This window comes from Achroia grisella, unplaced genomic scaffold (genome assembly GCF_030625045.1).
Source record: "Achroia grisella isolate CSIRO2021 unplaced genomic scaffold, CSIRO_AGI_Agris_v1 utg511, whole genome shotgun sequence".
Classification (NCBI taxonomy): domain Eukaryota; kingdom Metazoa; phylum Arthropoda; class Insecta; order Lepidoptera; family Pyralidae; genus Achroia; species Achroia grisella.
The window spans coordinates 6,232,380-6,247,541 of record NW_026712905.1 but is presented as its reverse complement, the minus strand read 5'-3'; the positions used below and the strand labels follow the sequence as shown (position 1 = coordinate 6,247,541).

Below are 15,162 nucleotides of genomic sequence, written 5' to 3'. Positions count from 1 at the left end.
TTATGATATTAATTTATTATGGACACCATCACATATTGGTGTTTTTGGCAATGAAAACGCAGATTTCCTGGCAAGAACTATCACCAACAATGACATTGGCGTTGTCAAGGACGTTGCCATACCTTATTCCGACATTCTTTCTATAGTTTACAAGAGTTTTCGTCAAAAATGCGTTGAACAGTGGCAACTTTCACTAAAGACAAAGGGTAACTGGTTTTACTCCTTTAACAAAAATATTATTTCCTCACCCTGGTTCACTAAATCTAGAGTTTATAAAAACCGGAAATTTTACAGATTCCTTATACGACTTCGTTTTGGTCACGCTACATTCAATAGTCATTTGTGCCGAATGAAAATAATTGATTCAAATGCATGTCAAGAGTGCAATAACAGGAGTCAGACCCTAAATCACATATTTTTCGAATGTTCCGCTTATAATATTCAACGCTTGGTCTTTATTGATAACTTATTGAACATTTACAAGAAACCGGAAATTATCACGCGCGACATCCAAGACATGCTAACTAATTTTAAACATATATACCTATATATTTATACATTACCTCGATATCGATAAAACTTTAAATAATTGATACAAGGATATGGACTATGGATAAGACTTAAATTTTGAACACGAATGAAAACATAATGAATAAACATACATAAGAATTGGCCTTTGGCCTCATCACTTGTTCAAATATGAAGAAGTTTAAACGTAGACTAGGCTGTACGGTCTAAGTATCTTTGCCTGTTCCATCACTGAAAAGGAGATGGACGAATATGGAAAAAAAAGTCCATGCTTCTGTTTTGTTTTCAAAATAATTGTGTTAATTTAAAGTATTATTCTAATTATTCCTTAAATTTAATTTTTAGTATAAATATTGTATGCATGTACAAATAATAACTAAGTATTATTTAGATTTGTTTTCTCTTCATACTTATATACTTCAATAGAATGTTTTAAATTAATACTAAATACAATGTTTACAATAAACACACAGAAATATCAACTGTATGGTTTTAGTAAGTTCCTCCTAAACAGAAACACGGTAACATCAGAATTTATAGATCGTGTGCAAATCTGTTTATCCAATGAAGAGGATGTCTACAAACATTATTTCCATAAAATTATGGTTTGTTAAATTATTATACATTTATTACATAAACAGCATTAATAATATCTAGTGCTATCTACCGGCGGTTTTTGTTCATCATATTATATTGTCTCCCCCACGTGAAGGTTTCGACCTGCGTGAATCATCGTGTTTAATTTCTTACGACTTTACCATGTTGAGCTAACTAATCTGACTTTACACGGGGGGGAAGGGATTGTTAGTAATGTGGATTGATAACCCCATTGCTAGCAATGTACCATGTCAGGTTGACCTCCACGCAGTGCCCCCTGGAAACCATCGTGATAAATTCTTAGTGAATTTGTCACGATGGGCTAACTGACCTGACCTCATGCTCATTTTATCATCCTCCATTGGTGCCCAGCCAGCGTAAACCGTTAGCGCAGGTGGGTGCACCATTCCAGTATCATCCATAAAAAAAAAAAAATCTGACTTTACATCCTATTGTATCCTATCATACATCACACTATTTTATTGAGGTTTTGGGTTTAGTCTAGGTACCTGGACCTGTTGGAGCTAGACCTGTAGCACTGCAACCTACATAGATCTATTGTGCTCACACTTTTGTCAAATTTCTCTACCTTGACCTTTTTAAGATAAATATAGTCCGTAAATAAAGAGTTTAGGAAAGATCATTTAAATATGCAAACAGATATAATCGTATTTTATTATTGAGTGACATTAAACATCATAGGTACATTTCTTTTTTATATTAACAAATTTAAATGGCCAGTAAGGTACCATAACTTCACGTATCTATTCTAGATGGTATAAACTAATATCTTCTCTTGAAGTGATGGTTCCTTTCCTGTGAAAAAGAAATCTTGAATCTATGCATGTACACCAATCAGCCGGCATAGCATTGCCAATCTTGGTTTGTATAAAGCCTTGGTGAACATATCTGCAATTTGGAATTCAGTACCAACTTTAGCAATTTTCATAACTCCTTCAGTTATGGCTTCTCGTATGAAGAAATGTCTTAGCTTAATATGCTTGGTTCTGTTATGGAACTCATAGGGTGGATTTAATGCAAGTTTTATGGCTGATTCATTGTCTAAGTAAAGAACAGGAATCTTTGATGATTGCTCTATATTTTCAATAAATCGTTTAAGCCATATTATTTCTCTTGCAGCTTCACTTGCGGCTATTATTTCAGCTTCAGTGCTAGAGATTGACACCGACGACTGTAGTTGACTTCTCCATGATATTGGACCTCCGTAAATACATACCAGGCCTGAAGTCGATCTTCCAGAATTAGGATCTCCACCATGATCAGCATCGCTATAGCAGATTAATTCTTTCTGCGTATCTTGGCTGTATGTGATATAGTAATCCCTTGTACCATTTAAATAACGAAATATTCGTTTCAGTCTTGTAATGTCTGCTTTTGTAGGAGCTTCTAAGTGTCTGGATACAACACCTATCGCATAAGAAATGTCAGGTCTTGTTCCTACCATAAGATATGCAAGGGCTCCAACTGCTTCTCTGTAAGGAAATGTGTTATCCCCATCTTCTTCTCTTAATTCAGACTCTTTCACTATTGGTGTAGCAACAGTTTTACTGTTCTGCATACCAAATCTTTCTAATACCTTCTTGGTGTATGCACCTTGATGTACTTTAATACAGTTAGACTCCTTTTCTATTTCAAGCCCTAGAAAATAATAAGAATTTTTGTTAGTTTGGATTTTTATCTTAAACCGTTTCTTTATCGCCTCAAGGAACTCATTAGTCAGCTCTTGTGATGTACTAGCTATCAAGCCATCGTCAACATAAAGGGCTAATAGTAGCCTACCTTCTCCCCTCTTCATAGAGAAGAAACAAGGATCTTCTCCAGGTACATACCCTTGTTCTATAAGGAAATCTTTAATACAGTTGTTCCAGCACAATGGAGCTTGTTTCAGTCCGTATAGGCTACGTTTCAATTTGCATACGTTATTAGTTCCATTATCATACCCTTCAGGTTGCTTGACATAAATTTCTTCTTTTAGGCTTCCATAAAGAAATGCTGTAGAGACGTCAAATTGGGTGAGTATCATATTATCACGAGCAGCAATGCTTAATAGTGTTCTGATAGTGCTCATTTTTGCGACGGGACTAAATGTTTTTTCATAATCGATCCCTTTCTTTTGGGAGTACCCAACAGCAACAAGTCTAGCTTTATATTTGTCAGTTGACCCATCAGAGTTTCGCTTGATTTTATAAACCCATTTACTGGATATAGCTTTACGTCCATTTGGTAATGGCACTAAGTCCCATGTTTGATTCTCTTTCAGGGATTTAATTTCATCATCCATAGCCTTTCGCCATTTGTCTTTATCAGCAGATTTCATCGCATCTTTAAATGTCTTTGGTTCTTCTTCATGATTATAGACTCTTTCTACACAATGTAAAACAAATTCGTCAAATCTCGCAGGAGCTTTCATTTTAGATCGATCTCTTAAAATTATTCTCTTTTCCTCTCGAGGATTTTCATTACGAATTTCTTCCTGAGATAAGGTATCTTCTCTTAATAAATCATCTTCGTATGTATCTTGTTCATTCGTATCAATGTGTGGCAAAATGTTTGCATTGGATACAATATCATGTTCGCATTCGGTAGTATCTGAATGTGTATAGTCGTTAGTTAAATCAATCGATACATTCGACTCGTCATGCTCTTGACTTAAGTCAGTTGGATCATTACAGACTTGAAGTGGAATGATCACTGATTTAGCAGTCTTCTCTTCATGATTACTTTCGGTAGGGATTATATTTTCATCTATAGGATTTAATGTCTTTTCTTCAAAGATTACATCTCTGGAGTTCATTACTGTCAGAGTGTTTTCTATCCAAATGCGATACCCTTCGTCCTCATTGTAACCTATAAGAATACCTTTTTTCGCTTTCTTGTCAAGCTTTTTGCGTGACGCCTTTGGTACATGTGCATAACAATGACTTCCAATAATTCGTAAATGTTTAATCCTTGGCTTTTTCCCATGCCATAACTCGTAGGGAGTTTTCTCCAAATGAGTAGGACCAGTACGGTTAAGTACATAAACAACAGTACTTGTTATTTCAGCCCATAAGTTTTCATGTAGTTCCCTTGTAGTAGTATGCATTATAGCTCTGACAGCCTCAATAACTGTTCTATTATCACGTTCAGTTGCATTCTGTTGTGGTGTGTGAGGCATAGTACATCTATGCGTAATGCCTTCCTTTTGTAGAATCCGTTTCACATCATCATTTACGAATTCACCACAATGTTAGCTTTGCATTTATTATTGTAGGAAGTATTACCTTGTTTTGACGTTGATGGTTTTTCTAATGTTAATGGACATCCATCAGCAATCCATTTGCGACAATCTTTAACAAAATGATTGTTCAGACCACAATAACTACATTTCTTTGACTTGTCTTTGACAGTTACCTTTTTATGAAATTTAGACTTGCATTTACCTCCGGTAAGCGCGAGTGCTTCTTCCATTTCAGCTCGGGACCCTTGAGATTGTAATGCTCGTTCGTAAGAACATAGATCAACAGTTAATTTCTCTATACTACGATCCTTTTTTGCTAACAGCTTCCAACTTGAGATAAACTGGAAATATTCATCCGGACAGCTTTCTAAAGCTTTACCCATAAGAAAGATTTCTGGTAGTTCTTTGACTCCTTCTTTCTCCATTTCAAGGGAGAGATCTCGCCATACATTCCTTAGTTTGGATAAATACGTGCCAATATTATCAGCAGGTTCCTTTACAAATTTAAAGAATGTCATAATTAAATCAAATGCTCGATCTTCTATATCTCCTTCGTAAATGCGGTGCAACTCTAGCCAAGCCTCTCTTGCTGTTTCAAAACGCATTACCTTCATGATATTCTCTTGTGTCAAATTAGTCGTTATAATAAGAAATGCTGTACTATCTTCTTTGGCATATTTTTCAAGCTCAGCAGTCGTAGCTCTATCCTTTTCTACGAAGTCTTTCTCAACAACGTGTAGGAGACCATGACCTTTTAGAGCTAGTCTTATTTGAAATTTCCATGTAACCCAGTTGTGTTCGTTTAGTGGTAAGACTTGAAACTTTGTATTTCCTTCCATGGTCATAACTATAGTTTAATCTTTTATCCACGTATACGAAAATAATCTGGTGTTAATAACTCTTAAAAAAAATTTGCAATCGACCGTTACGTGCGATTTTGCAATTATACACGATACTCTGCTACCATTTTAAGATAAATATAGTCCGTAAATAAAGAGTTTAGGAAAGATCATTTAAATATGCAAACAGATATAATCGTATTTTATTATTGAGTGACATTAAACATCATAGGTACATTTCTTTTTTATATTAACAAATTTAAATGGCCAGTAAGGTACCATAACTTCACGTATCTATTCTAGATGGTATAAACTAATAGACCTGTCAGAGACAAGAATTACAGGATATTAATAGGAATGATGATTATTGTCTCCTCAGGATTGAGTGTCTAATTTTCAAAATAGTATATTCATGTTAGAGTGGATTGCAACCAATTGATTTTCATTTATCACTCATAAAGAATACCTGTGATTACCTCATCTGAGTAGGTAGTTAAGTAAGGTATATTTATGTACATTAAGTCCTTATTTTACTAATATTTTAGTAACACAATAATGTATAAAATTGTATATTTTAGGTGCATAATTGGTCAGGGAGTCCAGAAATGCTGTATGACACTATGAGTGAATTCTATGGCACAACTCTTATACCAGTTAATTATACATTGCAAGGTGACATCAGTAGTTTTTATTCAAGCAGTCTTATGTTGATACTAAAAATAATAAATTCCAATTTCATGTTCCCATCCGAAAGGAATATGTATAATATTGATATACTTCTAAATGACAAAACTTCTAAGCAATGCTTCGAAGAGAGAGTGACTATTGAAGACATAGTTAATGGTGTTGTGAGCAAACGTTTCAGTGAAAACCTCGAATTGGATTTATCAAATATCTGTAATGATTTGGGTAATATTTTTTATATTTCTTTTGCTATATTTGTTTGATTCTTAGTTTGATGATGTTGTTAAAACTTTATGAAGGGTGTTGCCACCACGAAGAAAATGGTATTTGGTGCTTCACACCTGGACATTATAGATTGTATTCAGTATGACATTACTGTTAATTCTAAAACATAGAATTTATTCTATATAAAGAAAATAGAACATTAATTACTTTTCAGGTGTTAGGTCAATTAGGTAGAATACAATGAAACTGAATTATAATCTCTAAAAAACAAACATATATCATATATGACCATGCTGTTTGAGTGATTTTTTTTACCCTCACTCATTTCTTGGGCAAATCATATACACTTCAACCTGGGCCTTAGATCACCTACATTAATTAGATCTATGTATATATTTTATATTATTGTATTGATATGAGACATTTTTCTAACTTTTCACATGTTACTAAGTGGATTGGTGTGTAATAGTTCAACTAAATTGTTTACAGAATTCATCGAAAAGAAGATTTATTTTTACAAAATTGGTTTGCTAAATCACTTCAAAATACTTATGCTTAGAATGGGGAGAGATACAAAAATATTAAACCTAAGCAATAATAATTTAAGGTATAAAATCCAATAATAATAATCTATAATTATTAGGTCAAAAACATTATTGGCATTATTTTCATAGAAAATGTGGTAGATAATAAAAAATTAACACATATTTTTTTTCATGTAGTTAGAATAACAAACAAGCTGTCAACTCACCCGGTGGTAAGTGGTAATTTCCTATATACATGAACAGCACTATGATTACCACTTATGCAGTGCCATTATGAAGGACTATGATGGCAAGCCTCATATTGTGTAATTTGACTGCCTTATCTCAATTTGTCAATTGAAACACAGTTTATAAAGCAAATTTGGCAGTTGAATTAGGTGCATTACCCACACACACTCATCCTACCACCAACCTCTACATAGTATACAGAATCATATATGGTAATTGTCTGTATCATCATCATCAATTCATTCATTCAAATTCATATTACAAGAAAATGGTTTTGGCTTAATTTTTATAAATAATATCTTATATAATTAAATTATTTTCTGGTTACTGTGTTATGTTTATATTAATTAAATACTTTTTATTCCTTTTCAGTGAAATACCACATGATATTATGAATTTTTTTGTAAAAGGAGATTTAGTTGGTATTAATTTAAGTTACAACAATGTAAGTTAACTTATGAGACTTTAACTGATGATGCTAATTTTAACTGTTAATTTCTGTACATCTGATGCGTTTACCAAATAAGAAGTACCAGATTTAAAGATAGTTTTCATATAATTCTTTATAATGCAATTAAGCATGGAGTGAACATGGTTTTATAATTTTTTCTTGGTTGTTTCATTGCAGATCATGTCTCTTGTTAACTTGCACAGATCTAGCAGTAAGTTAGAAAAGATATGGTTAGAAGGGAACCCAGTATGCGAGGATATGGACCCAGATGTCTATGTAAGGCAACTTATTGTCAAATTTCCAAGAGTGACTGAAATCGTAAGTTAACCTTTAACTATGGATAATAAAAAATTTATCTAAATATATTTTTTGCTAGCTTTATTTCTCTAAATAATATTTCAATAAATAAAATTTACGGAACATTTTACGAAGTTTTAAGCTATAGCTAGTTTTCTATCAATTCAAAGGAAGGAGGTTGCATAACACCGTAAAAAATCTTTAAATTGACTGTTACGCGTGTGTCTTAAAAAAATGTAACCGTTTTTTTTTTCAGGACGGAATAAAACTATGTGAACCCGGATTCACGTTTCGTTTCTCCAGGAATTACATAGCATCAAATGATATGTACTGCAAAATGGTTGTAGAGAAATTTATAACTTTGTACTATTCGCATTATGACAAAAAACCGCGCAAAATAAAATCATTCTACGACAATGATGCAGTATTGACTATATCGACTTCCTTTGATGGTAGGTAAGGAGCCAGAGCCGGATCAATAGATCTATGTAGGTCGCGGTAATAGCCCAGCCAACCCAATAAAAAAATAAAAAAAAAAGCCCCAGATACTCCACTTAAAAAGAGGTAGGGGGCCATCAATAAATTACGTCACATGTTGAAGGAGTGAGAAAGTAAGTGTGACAAGGAGAGATTCCAAAATTTAGTCACCTCACATTTCAGAATGTAATGTGTATTTTAAAACAAAATATTTACAATTAACGAAGGTTAAAATGTTTGTAACTTTATGTGTACTTGCATAAGGTTTAAATTGTTTTATTAAAGAGTTTTCACTCTATTTATTAGTGTAAAATTGCAAATAACATGATTTCAGACTAGGGACAGGTGAGTTTCTCAAATATGAACAGCTGTGACAAGGACAGGCGAAGGGTGAATAAAAATAATATTCGTCTGACAATATGATAAGCCCTAGTTATGTTATTACTGAAAAAATTTAGTACTAATAAATATTTACACGTTAATATTCTTAAAGTAGCGGACCTGTCCGCTATTGAGAAATAAACCTACACAAAAACAAATATTTGTGTTCATCAATATTAAAATATGAACTGTCTGCTGATCGCCTTCTTTTAGGATTGTCGTCGATATTGAATAAAAGCAAGTTCTTGTTTGTTGATTATAAAATATCTAGTCGTCTTCGTATATATTTTTTTCGGACTACTCTGATGCTTTTGGCCACAGCTGGCATTTACTATCTTCACCGGACGGGGGCGAGTGCAGATGGCCCTCCAAATCTGCGGAAGGACTTATGGAGCCGCTGAAGGCCAACTCCTGCCTGAAAGTCTTTGTATATGTCGTATCCGTCTGTAATAGTCATATATCTTATAAGCGGCCAGCAAGCAGTACTGCCAAAGAGGTATGCCAAACAACAATAGGAACGCGAAATACTATCCAATATCGTAATTTACACATCTAACAGTGTATGTGGTAAGTCTTGGTTATAATTTAACCTTTTTTTTCAGGTACAGAGGAATTAAATTTAGATCCCTGTTATAAGACTAATACACGAAATGTAGCAAATCCCGATAAGAAGAATTTAGTTATGAACAATAAAAAGTATTACTACACTGTAAACTCTGTTTACAGTACATTGAACAGCTTTCCTCTAACAGTTCATGATCTCAGCTCGTTTTGTATCGATGTACCTATATTCTCTGTGAGTATTTTTTTTTATGGCTGATAATGGAATGAAGCACCCGCCTGCGCTAACGGTTTACGCTGACGGGGCACCAGTGGAGGATGATAAGATGAACATGACGTCAGGTTAGTTAGCCCATCGTGGCAACCTCACCGCGAACTTATCACGATGGTTTCCAGGGGGAGCCGCGTGGAGGAAAACCTGACATGGTACATTGCTAGTAATGGGGTCATGAGTCCACATTACTAACAATCTACTTTCCCCTCTGTGAGTATAATATAGTTCATGGGCCAAGCCAAAATCGAAACTTTAGTATTTTCACAGGAGTTTGGGAGATGGACGGTCAACATCTGTTTTTATTAAAACGGCCTCAGTAGTCTAGCGGTTAAGCATACCGCTTTACCTCCGATGGTCGTGGTTTCGATCCTGGCACGGTACAAACGTTTGTATTCATGAGTGTGATTGTTTGTATCGGTCTGGGTGTTTTCTATGTATTTACATGATATAGTTCAACACACAATATGTCAGGATTAGTTTCGAAATGAAAGCATTATTTTATACATCAAAAAATAATAAAGTGCGAAGTACTTTATTATTTTCTTATTCTCCCTTCGTACTTGTGACGTACCTACCTCTATATTTCTACAATGTAGTCTTTATATATGATTACCGTTTCTTGTCAAATAAAAAAGTATAGTCCACCAGAAATCACTTTCCTATATCATTTCAGTACCGCAACACTATAGTTGCATATACATACATAGTGCATTAATTATCTATATTTAATCCCAATTTCTACTTTACATTGTTATAATATTCTTATTTACAATTTCTTGCAGTCAAGCCTTATGATGCTAGTTGTAGATGGCATTTATAAAGAAAAACGCAACAGTTTGTCAGATTCAGAAGATCCATATGTATATTTTCAATTTAGAAGAACTTTTATATTCTCAAGTGACACTAATTGCGGAAACCAGAAGTTCACTATTCTAAACGATATGTTCAGTATAACTTACGCAACCGAGGAGAACATATCTAGAAGTTTTAAGGTAAAAACTTTAACATTCATTTATTGGAAACCAACAGTGTTACAATTTGTATTTATTGATAGTATATAAAAGGCTTAAAGCTAATCATAGGATTCACTTAAATGACATAAAATATATTATATTGACTTGCACTAAAAAAAAACAACTAGCAACTGTTTATTGTCGCAACTCTGAAGAATAATTTTATGGGAAATAAAGGTATTTGTTTATCATAAAATTATTCTTTAATTCTAAATTTGTGAATACAAATAATGGAATGGAAAATAAATCTTATTATTATTTACTTCTCCAAGTTTTCGACTGAATTGCAACGAGTGGACTGACATCACATGAAACCACAAATTAATTATGTGTAAAACACATTTTTTTAATAAATAAAGTAAAAATAGCCTGTTTGTTTTTGTGCTATTTTTACTATAAATTTCAATGTTTCAACCGTGAAAAGGACCGAAGGAAATGTAATCTAATGTTGCATTTAAAATATTAATATGGTACTAACGAAACTACAAACTACAGTCATTTTCTATTATTAGTTCTTACAAATCTGTCTATACCTGTAATATGATGATAAATATAAATATGATGTTTAATACATGTTTAAATATGATGTTTAATACACGTCGTGCACTTTCGTGTTACTATTTCACATCAAATTTCATTAATTTTCGTCCATCGGTGGATGTGATAGTATTAGCAGAAAGACATCCATTAGCCCATCACTAATGTGAACTAGTGGCCTTACCAACAATGTAGCCTATGAGATTGACGACCTTACTACTAACCATATGTTGCATCGTACTTATAAATCGCCCTGTCTTTTATGTAATTAGAATAGCAAAGGAGGTGATGGTAATGAGTGGTAACCGTCGCCTGTATACTTGTTACAGCACTACGTGTCACGTTATATCGTGACGCCCGTAATATCACTCATCCATTGATATCTCTAAAGATATAGATACATATAAGAGGCATGATATCTGCCACTTTTCCTGTAATTTCACTGTCTACAATCGAAACAGCTTACGAAACTGAGGTACTAACGCAGACGACTTTTTAGAGTCTACTTCTGGTAAAAACCTATCAAACCCAGTGCATTATTAGACATTATTAGATTATTACAATTACGATTTCTGAAATTAGAATATTGTTATTTTCAGATACCAATCAGAAATATGAATATATTAGCCCTTATAAACCCCGACCCCGAAGATATAAAAACAATTGCCAAAGCATTCTGTCATATAACACAACTCAAAATGGAGGAGGCTAAATTGTAAGTATTTTCTGTTTACTGCCATTTCTCATTTTTAACTCATGATGCAAAAATAGAGGTGACTCTGTGACTAAGATGCTACAGACAGACACGTGTCTTCGTTTTTTTAAAAGCTGACGTAATGTAGATGATGTCCATTTTATTGTTTTTTTTTTCGGGCGTCATTTAAAATTTGTAATTATTATACGTTATTGTAATTATTTTCGTCTGCTTCAATTTTTTTTTAGTACCACTCGCCTAGAGTCAAATTTTATTAAGATTCAGCCGTATTGCTGAGAAAAGATAGACCGACACACCTTCCATTTATAGCATTAATTTGAGTACTCATATCTTATTTCAAATTTTTTTAAAGTTGTTAAAAAAAAAATTCTTTTTATTGCTAAAATTTCAACAATACGCGTTTTCTTTTCAGGCGCCTCAAAGCTAATGACTGGGATTTCTGCAAAAGCTTAAAACTCTTCATGACTGAATTGAGAGCTGAAAGGATTTCCTTAGATAAATTCTTAATGGACGATGATGATTTTTCAGATATATCTAATCTAAGTGATGTGGACTAAATAAAATATTACATGATAAAATCTACTTTCGTTTTCTTATATCTGTAATCCATTACTTTAAATTTATGCACATTCATACACTACATGGCACAGTAATGTAAATAATAACCCAGGACGATCACACAGCGCCATCTAAGTCCCAAGTTAGCAGAGCTTGTGTTATAGGTACAGTTAGAGGTATTATTAGTTTTTTAAGCATTGTGGTCTGTGGACTACTCCAATTTACAACTTTTCAAATCTGGACGACACCAGACAGACTTTGGTTAATATATATTTCTCAATCTATGGTGGAAGAAACATGAAAACAAGTAAAACAAATGAATTGGAAAGGCTTATATTTTCAATAACTACTGTAATAGCAGTTAATTTTGTCCTGTAACAAAAATTATTTTGTACTGTCACAAAATTACTTCATGAAATATATAAAAAGACAAAGTAACAAATATTAAACTTACACAAATTTTCCTTATGTTATATACCTTATATACTGATCTAATTTAATAGTACTTTTACCGTATTTATTTAGTTGAAGTAACTTTCAACAAATGATAATGATTTTCCCCCAATTGTAGTTAGGAAAACACAATCATTTACAAGATAACTAAACAAATTACCTATAATTTTAAAGTAATATCTTATAATTTTTTATTTACATAATTAGAAGTCAAATTAATATTTCTTGATGGTTTTCCGTATGAGAGCCATACGTTGTTTATGTGCTTCTGTGACTGCAGCGCGTTTGTATGGTCGAAGTTCATCATTGCCAAACCCAGGAATCCACATATTCCATTGTCTTTCTGAAAGTGACAAATACATCTGATTATAGTTGAGAGGAATACCTATCATAATAATAAATAACAAACTCAACTAAGCCCAAACCACCCATTTTTTATTTAGATCCTTGAACTTAAGACCATTTATTCTTGTATGTTTAGTTTAACCAATTATGCATGTTAGTTTTCTAAACAATATTTGAGTCCTACCACTCAATTCCGGTTTAAGAGAAGAACTTCTAAAATAGGAGAATGGAGGAGGAATAAAATAGGATTATTAGAGTTCCCATTGCTATCAATGTACTAAGTACTGTGTCAGGCTCAACTCTCTACACCATTCTCTCGGAAAACCCACATTGTTAATTTCTACAGATTTTGCAACAATAGGCTAGTACTAACATGACTTGCGCATGCACATCCTGTCACCCTCCATTTGGAGTCTGCCAGCAAATGAGTGCATCATTTCAGTATCAGCAATTACCAAAACTCATATATTGCATTAGCATCACTTAGTGAAGAGATGTCCAAAGTGGTATTTATTTAAATGATAGATGCTACTTACCATAAAGTAGACTGATAGTCATGCTGATTAATGTCAGTATAGTAATATAATATGATTAATTATTTGTAATAAAAAGTCATATATGAAAACAATCTGTAAATGTTTAAAACTTACCTAAATGCAACTGTACATCTCGTAGTTCCACAGTGGGAGCATGTCTGTGTTTTGCTAATGCACAAGATGCATTTAAAGTTGTGTCTATGAAGTCATCAGCTAGCTGTAACAGCATTTCCTCCACTTCCTCGTCCAATTGGACCGTTGGATCTATCTCCCTCACTAACTCTTGCAAACGAGGCCGGCTGAGAAGCTGAAATTATTGCAACTTTTTAAATCATTATGTTTACATATTTATTTGTAAAAAAAATATTTATATTATATACAAATTTTTTACTAATGTATACAATTTCTTAATATGAGTAATTATTATTTAATAAAGTAAAAAAAAAATGTACTATCTGAATAAAGGCTTATTTTATATTGTAATGGACATAATATAGAAGACTGGATACTTTGATCTCTCTATTTATTACCATTGAAAATTTTATACTTTCAAACACAATATAAATTGATACTGATAAATAAATAAAAGTAGAGTCCTTGAATTAGGAAAAGAGAATGCTTGGGCCAATGCACATACAGTTTGAACTCCCAGCTTTCTCTCTATCATTTTAATTATTTATCTAACCTATCTAATTAACTAATGAGTGGTCTGTACATTCATCACTCATTAGTTTATAGTAGTAATTTATTTGATTTTAGTTTAAGTTACTTGAATTTGAAAGTCACTCATTCAATAGAATTGCTTAATTATTTAAAGACATTAATTTGAAACTCTTGCTACTTTTAAATTTTCCCTGATCCTGAGATTGTACTTAATCTGCATAAAAATATTATATATATATATATATATATATATCATACTATTTGCTAAATTATATATAAATTGAATAAGCCGAGAATACAACGTACAGACTGTCACTTTAATAATAATTATAAGAATATACTCACTTGAGTGGTCTGATCTCCAGCACCACTTTGAGATGGTTTAGCACTAGTTTGTGCTTGGGTACCCATTGGGCTATGCTGTGAAGGCGAGTTTTGTATTGAACTCGATTGTAGTTGAGGACTTTGTAATGGATTGTTCACGTACTGTATCGCACCTTGATTTATTGTTCCCATGGTCGGTATGTTAGCAGCCTGGCCCATGGAATTATTGGACATTATTTTAAATATTAATATATTTTTCACAACATAAAAAGTTTAAAACGGTTGTTCGTTCGAAGTCTACGTAAACATCAAATCAAAATTAATAATTCTATGTTTTATTATAAATTAATAATAATAACACAATACACAACCAAAACTCAATGACAGCCACAGATGACAAAAAAAATTACATTACAACACCCAGAAAAACATTTTTTTTTTTTATTAAGTATTTTACGGCCTTGGAAATCTCCTTTCAGCCAAACAATTACATTTAACTATATCTTTAGCGTTATAATCTATAGCGTTCTTATTGTATTGTGTATAAACTCGTATAAAAATGGATAACTTTCTGTATTTTGTAGGATAGATGGCAAGAGGCGGGGTACTTCTTTTTTATTATATAAACTTATTAAGCCATCTATCAAAATAAGTCTCTGCAAACCAAATGCTGGACATTCCATTATAATA

At 32.7% G+C, this 15,162-nt stretch overlaps 2 protein-coding genes across 2 annotated transcripts; one reads left to right on the top strand and one right to left on the bottom strand.

Annotated features, from left to right (window-relative positions):
• The first annotated feature begins 764 nt into the window (after nucleotides 1-764).
• Nucleotides 765-12,161, top strand: LOC131846547 (nuclear RNA export factor 1-like). The gene is made up of 10 exons (XM_059195882.1): nucleotides 765-1,133; nucleotides 5,784-6,114; nucleotides 6,604-6,721; nucleotides 7,260-7,332; nucleotides 7,516-7,656; nucleotides 7,892-8,087; nucleotides 9,096-9,289; nucleotides 10,111-10,320; nucleotides 11,478-11,593; nucleotides 12,006-12,161. Exons 1-10 carry the CDS (start codon nucleotides 981-983, stop codon nucleotides 12,148-12,150), a joined length of 1,677 nt encoding a protein of 558 aa, XP_059051865.1. The 5' UTR covers nucleotides 765-980; the 3' UTR covers nucleotides 12,151-12,161.
• Nucleotides 12,162-12,480: 319 nt separating this feature from the next.
• LOC131846531 (transcription initiation factor TFIID subunit 12-like) lies at nucleotides 12,481-14,872 on the bottom strand. The gene is made up of 3 exons (XM_059195865.1): nucleotides 14,494-14,872; nucleotides 13,600-13,792; nucleotides 12,481-12,947 (listed from the first exon to the last, which is right to left on the bottom strand). Exons 1-3 carry the CDS (start codon nucleotides 14,704-14,706, stop codon nucleotides 12,820-12,822), a joined length of 534 nt encoding a protein of 177 aa, XP_059051848.1. The 5' UTR covers nucleotides 14,707-14,872; the 3' UTR covers nucleotides 12,481-12,819.
• Between the last annotated feature and the right edge of the window lie 290 nt (nucleotides 14,873-15,162).